Genomic DNA, 9,319 nt, shown 5'->3' with positions numbered 1-9,319 from the left:
GATCAGAGGATCAGCCATGGGAAGAGTGGGGTAAGGTACAGATCTGGCCAGTAGTTGGTGGTCCTGTATACAAGAAAGGAATGGGGCCAAAGGTAAGGGGTCCATACAGGAAGTAGCAGGAAGCCAGAGTGTTGTGGAACTCATGGAGGGGGCAGGACCCCAACATGCATGGGTCACCGTGACACATGTGTTCTGGGGCGTGTCATTTCATGCTGTGATGCTTTAGTGAGGGGAGAAGACTTTACTAAAGAAACTGACTCTTTCCAGGGGCCCACATAGGCAATTATGAGAATAGCATCAGCCTGGCCTGGTGTACGGAACAGTGCTCAAGTTAACATAGTGGGAGAGAGTTGTGAGACTACAGTAGGATCATTAATAAAGATCTGCTGAAATATGGGATACATCTATCTTTTAAAGAGTTAAATATATTTTTTTAATCTTAATGTACAAAAACTGGTATAGACCTCACCCCCGCCCCCCCTCCATTATTTGTACTCAGACATTTAGCTGTCCTTGGTCTACCAGGGTCTCCAGTGTCAGTTACTAATGTTCCATTTCCATGTTCTGGTCACTCTGAGTGAGTCACTAAGTTCAGCCTATATTCAAGCGCTGCTAAGTCGCTTCAGTCGTGTCTGACTATGTGTGACCCCATAGACGGCAGCCCACTAGGCTCCCCCGTCCCTGGGATACTCCAGGCAAGAACACTGGAGTGGGTTGCCATTTCCTTCTCCAATGCATGAAAGTGAAAAGTCAAAGTGAAGTTGCTCAGTCGTGTTCGACTCTTAGCGACTCCATGGACTGCAGCCCACCAGGCTTCTCTGTCCATGGGATTTTCCAGGCAAGAGTACTGGAGTGGGATGTCATTGACAGGAATTAAGCCCCACCTCCTGAAGAGGGTGGATAATCCAATACTAAGTCATTTGCTTTGTGGCTTGATTTGTTCTAACTTCGGCCATTAGGAATTATTTCAGGTTGACGCCTATGTCCCTTTGACATGCCCTCATCCTTTTTGTGTTTTGAGCAACTCCTTACTTTCTGGCACTACAAGAAGATGGTCATCTAGTACCTTCTCTGCCTCAGCCCCAGAATCAGCCATTTCTCTGAGGAGCGCTGGTTCCTTTCATGGGTTTAGAAACCAGGATCTGGGTTCTGGGTGTGATGTCACTGCTTATAGTCCCTCTAAGCAGACAGAGCTAGGAAATACATGTATGTACATCCCTGTATGTGACAGTCTCTGGTAGTCTAATGGTTAGGATTCGGCACTCTTATCGCCGAAGCCTGGGTTAATTTCCCTGTCTTGAGGCTTCCCTGGTGCCTCAGAAGGTAAACAATCCACCTGCAATGCAGGAGACCTAGGGTCAATCCCTGGGTTAGAAAGATCCACTGGAGAAGGGAATGGCAACCCACTCCAGTATTCTGGTCTGGAGAATCCCATGGACAGAGAAGCCTGGTGGGCTATAGTCCTTGAGGTCGCAAAGAGCTGGACACAGCAGCTAACACTTTCACGCATATCCAGAGGTGATTTCTGTATCTCTCAATCTGTATGTTTTTTTTTTAGCTCAATATGGGTTTGTTCTTACTGATGTCTTGGATTCTGATTCAATACCACTGGGGTCATTCTAATCTTTCCCTTCCCTTCCCCACTCCCCTTTCTGTATCTTCTCTTTGACAGTGAGAAACTTGGCTTGTACCATCCACCATCCACTTACTTAGTTGTTCAACTCCAGTATGCATATAAAGCAGTTTCCAAATTGTTAACCCTCACCCCTGGAAAGAACAATTTACCAACTAAAATACAAAGTTTATGTCTTGCTCCTATTGTCTTTAGCCTTACACTTTCTAGTCAAAACACCATTTCCCAGAATGATTTATGTTAGCTCTTGTTAGCTCTTTTTTTTTTTAATCACTATCTTGAAGACTATCAGCCAGACTTGCCTGTGAGTTTCCAGGAGATTCCAGTGGAAGCTTGGGTCAACAGTGACCTGCTGCAGGGCCAAGGGCACTGAATACAATAGACCTGGGAGCTGCTGGCATGAGTCCTTTTGAAGGAGGTCACCATTAACCCTAACTGGGGGTAAGGAGGCCAAGCTACAGGGAGGGAATACAGCCCCACCCATCAATAGAAAATTGGATTAAAGATTTACTGAGCAAGGACCTGCCCATCAGACCAAGACCCAGATTGCCCCTCAGCCAGTCCCTCCCTTCAAGAAGCTTCCACAAGCCTCTTATCCAGGGGCAGACAGAATGAAAATCACAATCATAGAAAACTAACCAAACTAATTACATGGATCACAGCCTTGACTAACTCAGTGAAACTATGAGCCATGCCATGTGGAACACTCAAGATGGACAGGTCATGGTGGAGAGTTCTGAAAAAACATGGTCCACTGGAGAAAGGAATGGTAAACCATTTCAGTATTCTTGGCTTGAGAACCCCATGAACAGTATGAAAAGGCAAAAAGATGTGACACTGAAAGATGAACTCCCCAGGTCATCCAGTGCCCAATATGGTACTAGAGAAGACTGGAGAAATAGCTCCAGAAAGAATGAAGAGCCTGAGCCAAAGCAAAAACCATGCCCAGTTGTGGATATGACTGGTAATGGAAGTAAAGTCTGATGCTATGAAGAACAGTATTGCATAGGAACCTGGAATGTTAGGTCCATAAATCAAGGTAAATTCAGTTCAGTTCAGTTCAGTTGCTTAGTCGAGTCTGACTCTTTGCCACCCTATGGACTACAGCACGCCAGGCTTCTGTGTCCATAAACAACTCCCAGAGCTTGCTCAAAATCATGTCCATGATGATGCCATGATGCCATCCAACCATCTCATCCTCTGTCATCCCCTTCTCCTCCCACATTCAATCCTTCCCAGCATCAGGGTCTTTTCCATTGACTCAGTTCTTCTTATCAGGTGGCGAAAGTATTGGATTTTCAGTGTCAGCATCATTCTTTCCAATGAATATTCAGGACTGATTTCCTTTAGGATGGACTGGTTGGATCTCCTTGCAGTCCAAGGGACTCTCAAAAGTCTTCTCCAACACCACAGTTCAAAAGCATCAATTCTTCAGTGCTCAGCTTTCTTTATAGTCCAACTCTCACATCCATACATGACTACTGGAAAAACCATAGCTTTGGCTAGACGGACCTTTGTTGGCAAAGTAATGTCTCTGCTTTTTAATATGCTGTCTAGGTTGGTCATAACTTTCCTTCCAAGGAGTAAGTGTCTTTAAATTTCATGGCTGCAGTCACCATCTGCAATGATTTTGGAGCCCCCCAAAATAAAGTCTGTCACTGTTTCCACTGTTTCCCCATCTATTTGCCATGAAGTGATGGGACGACATGCCATGATCTTTGTTTTCTGAATGTTGAGCTTTAAGTCAACTTTTTCACTCTCCTCTTTCACTTTCATCAAGAGGCTTTTGAGTTCCTCTTCACTTTCTGCCATAAGGGTGGTGTCATCTGCATATATGAAGTTATTGATAATTCTTCCGGCAATCTTGATTCCAGCTTGTGCTTCATCCAGCCCAGCATTTTGCATGATGTACTCTGCATATGAGTTAAATAAGTAGGGTGACAATATACAGGCTTGACGTACTCCTTTCCTGATTTGGAACCAGTCTGTTGTTCCATGTCCAGTTCTAACTGTTGCTTCCTGACCTGCATACAGATTCTCAGGAGGCAGGTCAGGTGGTCTGGTATTCCCATCTCTTTCAGAATTTCCCACAGTTTGCTGTGACTCACACAGTCAAAGGCTTTAGCATAGTCAATGAAGCATAAGTAGATGTTTTTCTGGAATTCTCTTGCTTTTTCAATGATCCAATGGATGTTGGCAATTTGATCTCTGGTTCCTCTGCTTTTCTAAATCCACCTTGAACATCTGGAAGTTCTCGGTTCACATACTATTGAAGCTTCACTTGGAGAATTTTGAGCATTACTTTGCTAGCGTGTGAGATGAGTGCAATTGTGCGGTACTTGGAGCATTCTTTGGCATTGCCTTTCTTTGGGATTGGAATGAAAACTGACCTTTTCCAGTCCTGTGGCCACTGCTGAGTTTTCCAAATCCCGCTCAATTCTAAAACTGGGGAAAATTCAATTGTAAAACTACCTTCCTTGCTCGGTTGTTGCAAAGTATAGAGATAATACATGCAAAGCATCTGGTACACCTTCAGCGAGCGGGAGCCGAATGCTTGCGGAGTGTTTGCAGAGGAGTCCGGACCTAAAGCAACCGAGCAAATTCCCCGGCCCCCAGCCCTCTTCCGGGTGGACCTTGTAGGCGCTCCCGCCCCGCGCCCCGCCCGTCCCGTGCGCAGCTCCGCCCCTGCAGCCCTCCCGGAGGCGCCTCGGCCCGGGGAGCCCTGCTCCACGCAGGACGCTTATCTCGCTCCTCGAAGCAGGTAAGCAACAGGCGGCGCCCTCAGTCTGGACCCGGAGCTGCCCCCCAGGGCTCCGGGAGCCCGGGGAAGGGTGGAGCCCCCGCCTGGGAAGGCGCGCTCTTTGGGGAAGCTGCCTCGGTCCCGAGCCGCGTCGGTCTCCATGGCAACGCGCGGCGCTCCGGGCTCCGGGCTCCGGGCTCCTGGCTCCTCGGAGGTCTGCAGCCCTCCAGCCCGCCGCCACCCGGAGTGTTCCTAACGGAGCGAGATTTTCCCATCACCCCGAAACTTACGGGTTTCCACCCGCTGGTGCCTCCTGGGCGGGCGCCTCTCGGTCGCTCAGTTCCCACGCTGGTGGCTTTAAGTTCCCATTCCGCGTTCGCCTCCCTCAACACTGGGCCCTCAGGTGTCCCCAAGCGTCCCCTGCCTGCGGAGCTGGCTCCCACTCTATACCCCTAATCGTCCCCTCTTCCTACACTGACACAGATTACTCAGAAACATAACCTGTCTGCTCACTCAGTTTTTGAAAATCAGCATGGTGCCCTAACTGTAGTCGTGTGTGTGTGTGTGTGTGTGTGTGTGTGTGTGTGTGTGTGTGTGTCCCCACGGACTATAACTCTCCAGGCTCCTTGCCATTCCCTTCTCCAGGGGATCTTCCCAATCAGGGATCAACCCAGGTTTCTGGCATTGCGGGCAGAATCTTTGCCTTCTGAGACACAAAGAAAGTAGTGGCTGCTGCTGCTGCTGCTAAGTCGCTTCAGTCGTGTCGGACTCTGTGTGACCCCATAGACGGCAGCCCACCAGGCTCCACCGTCCCTGGGATTCTCCAGGCAAGAACACTGGAGTGGGTTGCCATTTCCTTCTCCAGTGCGTGAAAGTGAAAAGTGAAAGCAAAGTCGCTCAGTCGTGTCAGACTCTTCCGAACCCCATGGACCACAGCCTACCAGGCTCCTCCATCCATGGGATTCTCCAGGCAAGAGTACTGGAGTGGGTTGCCATTGCCTTCTCCTAAGTAGTGGCTACCATAGTCTAATGGGAAAAAGGAACAGTTTACCCAAAGCCCCCAAGGCTGGAGGCTGGCAGAGGGGTGCCAGACCAGGCAGCTTTCAGAGAGGTGGGAGGTGATCAGAGCCAAGTCCTGGGCCTCCAGGACCTGCCAAAGACAGTTCAGAAACAACCCTATGGGGCTCCCCTGTGGCTCAGTGGCCTGCCAACGCAGGAGAGGGATTGGTCCGTCTGAAACAGGAGAGAAAGGAGCAGGGCACAACTTTTGAAAGAATGACATAGCCCAAGGATACAACATAAACCATTTAGAATCGAATGGAACCAAGATGGCAGACAAGACTAGACCTTGATCCTCAATCAGCAAGTGAAATGATACACCCAGAGGTGCCATGATAGTTCCAAGGCACCGTCAAAAGACCAAGGAGTGGGTGATGGCCCCAATCCTGGAAATCTCTGCCCCTTCCCCAAAATAGTTGGAATAATCCTCCCACTTATTAGCATATGAAATTACCCAACCTGTAAAAGCTAACCATGCCACACTTCACAGCCACATTTGTCCTCTGTGATGGCCCACACTCTGTCTGTGGAGTGTGCTTCTCTCTGAATCTGAATAAATCCACTTCTTACCTGTTACTTTGTCTCTCACTGAATTCTTTCAGCGATAAGGCATCAAGAACCTGAGCTACATTAGGTCCTGAAACCAGGTACTGTGGGTTTTGGCTGGGTTTGAGTCCCAGCCACATGGGTTTGAGTCTTAATTGGAGGTAAACGATTTCACCTCCTTGGCCCTGGAGGATCCCACATGCTGGGGAGCAGTCAAAACCCGTCAGTCAGAACCTCTGAGCCTGTGCTCTAGAGCCCCAGGAACTGCAAGTACTGAAGCTCAGATGCCCTGGAGCCTGTGCTCGGCAACGAGAGAGGCCACTGTAATGAGAGGCTTGTGCACTGCCCCTGTAGAGTGGCCACTGCATTCTGCAACTAGGGAAAAGCCCATGCAGCACCAAAGACCCAGCACAGCCACAATAAATAAAATTTTTTTAAAAAGAAAAGAAACCGGAAGGGAATCACTGGCCCATCTTTTTGCCCACGGGCTATTGAGGGTGTGTCTGTGTTATAAGCACAGTGTTTCCCAAGAGATTAGTAGAGGAGAAGGGATCACCCCACTTACTACCCAGGGGGAATTCACCTTCCCCTCTCAAGAAGCCAGGATCCTGGGCTGAGGATGACAAACCCAAACCAAAGGAGCTTAAGTGCAAAAGGAATTTCAGGCCTTATATTAAAAACTGAAGATAACTGACACAGCAGGCGTGGATGGGGCTTTTGGGTCCTCTTGCCATCCTGAATCTTATCAGATTAATCTAAATGCCATAGTGCCTGTCTTTATTATCAAGTCTATATTTCAGTCTGTCACTGCTTGGTACTACTACACTAGAAGAAGTAGTGAGGCAGCAGGGAGTCACCTGACAAGGACAGCCCAAACTTTTAGATCTCTGCTCCCAGGAGCAGTCTGGCCAATGGAGGAATGATTTTTCCAAAAAGATGAACAGTTCTTGGTAAATATCTGAGCAAAACAAGGTCCAATCAAGCCTCAATTGACACGTAGTTGCATTCCCTGAAAATTCAGTATTAATTAAAATTGCACTAAACGTATTTTGCATTTAGATGTAAAATAGTTTGGTAGTAGCCACAGACAATTATAAACCGATTTTTCCACGCACACGAATGTGTTAGGAGACGTTCTAAAGTGGTGAGGCTACTGGATAATCCTTTACTATGCAGGGCCATCCCTTGCATCACAGAATCTTTGTATCTCAGACCTTGTGTGTGTGTGCTCAGTCGTGTCCGACTCTTTGCGACCCTGTGGACTGTATCCCGATATCCTCCTCTGTCCCTGGAATTTTCCAGGCAAGATTACTGGAATGTGTTGCCATTTCCTACTCCAGGGGATCCTCCCGACCCAGGAATTGAACCCACATCTTCTGTGTCTCCTGCATTGGTAGGTGGATTCTTTATCACTGAGCCACCTGGGAAGTCCTATCTCAGACCTTGCTGTGCTTTGCTTAGCCATTCAGTTGGGTCTGACTCTTTGCGACCCCATGGACTGTAGCTCGCCAGGCTCCTCTGTCCATGGAATTCTCCAGGCCAGAATTCTGGAGTGGGTAGCCTTTCCCTTCTCCAGGGGCTCTTCCCAACCCAGGGATCAAACCCAGGTCTCCTGCATTGCAGGCGGGTTCTTTACTGTCTAAGCCACCAGGGAAGCCAATGGCTTCAAAATGAGGTAGTATCTGCCTCTCCCATCTCTGGGAACAGGAAAAACTCTGGAAGTTTCCAAAATGTCCCGTAGGGGACAGTGCTTCCCCTTTGAGAACTGCTGCTGCTGCTGCTAAGTCGCTTCAGTCGTGTCCGACTCTGTGCGACCCCATAGACGGCAGCCCACCAGGCTCCACCGTCCCTGGGATTCTCCAGGCAAGAACACTGGAGTGGGTTGCCATTTCCTTCTCCAATGCATGAAAGTGAAAAGTGAAAGTGAAGTCGCTCAGTCATATCTGACTCTTAGCGACCCCAAGGACTGCAGCCTACCAGGCTCCTCCGTCCATAGGATTTTCCAGACAAGAGTACTGGAGTGGGGTGCCATTGCCCCTTTGAGAAAGGCAACTGTAAAACCACACAAGCAGAAGCTCTGTGCTTCCTAGAGGTGCCAAGATCAGGAAATTATGTTTTCTTTCTCAGAATAAACTTGAAAAACAGGAATTGTTATTTCCATTTTAGAAATTAGGAAAGTGAGGTTTTATGAAGTTAAGTAACTTGCCCAAGATCACCACACTAGGTTGTATCAAAGGAGAGCTGTAGCCCAAGTCTGACCTCCGGGCCTGCTAAGAGGCTTCGTCTCACTTTGGTCGTTTTACCTGTAGCCACAAGGAAAGTTAGATGAGTTAGTCTTGGCAAAATTAGAATCAAAGTTTTAGCAAAACAAGTTTTGTTACATTGTAGTGGTCAATTTTCTGACTTTATGTTCAATAAAGCTCCATTGCTCTCATTTCAGGTAACTCCATGTATTGGAGACCATGGATCAATATGACATGATTAAAGCCATTGGCGAAGGTGCCTTTGGGAAAGCATACTTGGCCCAAAGGAAATCGGATAGCGAGCACTGTGTTATAAAAGAGATCAATTTTGAAAAGGTAAAGTTAAGAAGTTGCAATTCCTGTTCATTTTCAGTGCTATATTCAGCTGGCTTTTAATCCAATTTGTCAAGGAAACACATCTTTTTCTTTTTTTAACAAGTATGAGTGAATTGACTTTTGTTTGTTCAGTCTTCTAAATCCATTGTCCAGACAGCAACCAGTGATCTTGTTTTTATTTTAAAATTTTATTTTATTTTTTGGCCGCAACTGTCATCATGAGGGATCATGATGGATAATTTCCCCCACCGGGAATTGAACCCATGCCTCCTGCAGTGTAAGCAGAGAGTCTTAACCACTGGACCAACAGGGAAGTTTGAAATGTTTTTTTTTTTTTCAAAAGAAAAGAAAAAACAATGTTATCACCCTGTCTACTATAGTACTCCTTACAGTGATAACATCTTTTAATATCCTATGGCATGTCTATGGGAGGCCCCACCTCCCTCGCTCTGACTTCTCTATTTTGCATAAGGGTGGCGCATCTCCTCTGTCACTCCTAATATAGGTCACCTCCACAAGGAGACCTTCCCCAAACATCCTATCTAAGACAACTCCCTGACTTTAATCACTCCTTATTACAGCAGCCTGGTTTATTTTCTCAGTAGCATTTACAATGATCTGGGATTACTCTGTTCATTTATTTCTTATCTGTCTCCTCCAGCATGCAGAACCATGCCGGCACATAATATTGCTCAAGAATATTGCTCAAAAATATTTATGAAATGCATTGAAGGAATGGAAGGAAACCATGTATTATTATTA

At 47.2% G+C, this 9,319-nt stretch overlaps 1 protein-coding gene across 2 annotated transcripts in view; it reads left to right on the top strand.

The window, feature by feature from the left end:
* The first annotated feature begins 4,004 nt into the window (after positions 1-4,004).
* NEK5 (NIMA related kinase 5) overlaps positions 4,005-9,319 on the top strand; it is a 64,267-nt gene continuing 58,952 nt past the window's right edge. The window contains exons 1-2 of one of the 2 annotated variants that reach the window (XM_061434693.1): positions 4,005-4,394; positions 8,419-8,557. In XM_061434693.1, coding sequence (XP_061290677.1) covers positions 8,441-8,557 — 117 coding nt within the window. In that variant the 5' untranslated portion in view covers positions 4,005-4,394; positions 8,419-8,440. The remainder of the gene's footprint in view (positions 4,395-8,418; positions 8,558-9,319) is intronic. The other variant, XM_061434694.1, reaches the window with a different exon arrangement.

The sequence above is a fragment of the Bos javanicus genome, chromosome 12 (genome assembly GCF_032452875.1).
Source record: "Bos javanicus breed banteng chromosome 12, ARS-OSU_banteng_1.0, whole genome shotgun sequence".
Lineage (NCBI taxonomy): Eukaryota > Metazoa > Chordata > Mammalia > Artiodactyla > Bovidae > Bos > Bos javanicus.
Note: the sequence above shows the minus strand (reverse complement) of the source record. Positions and strands in the feature narration are given on the sequence as shown.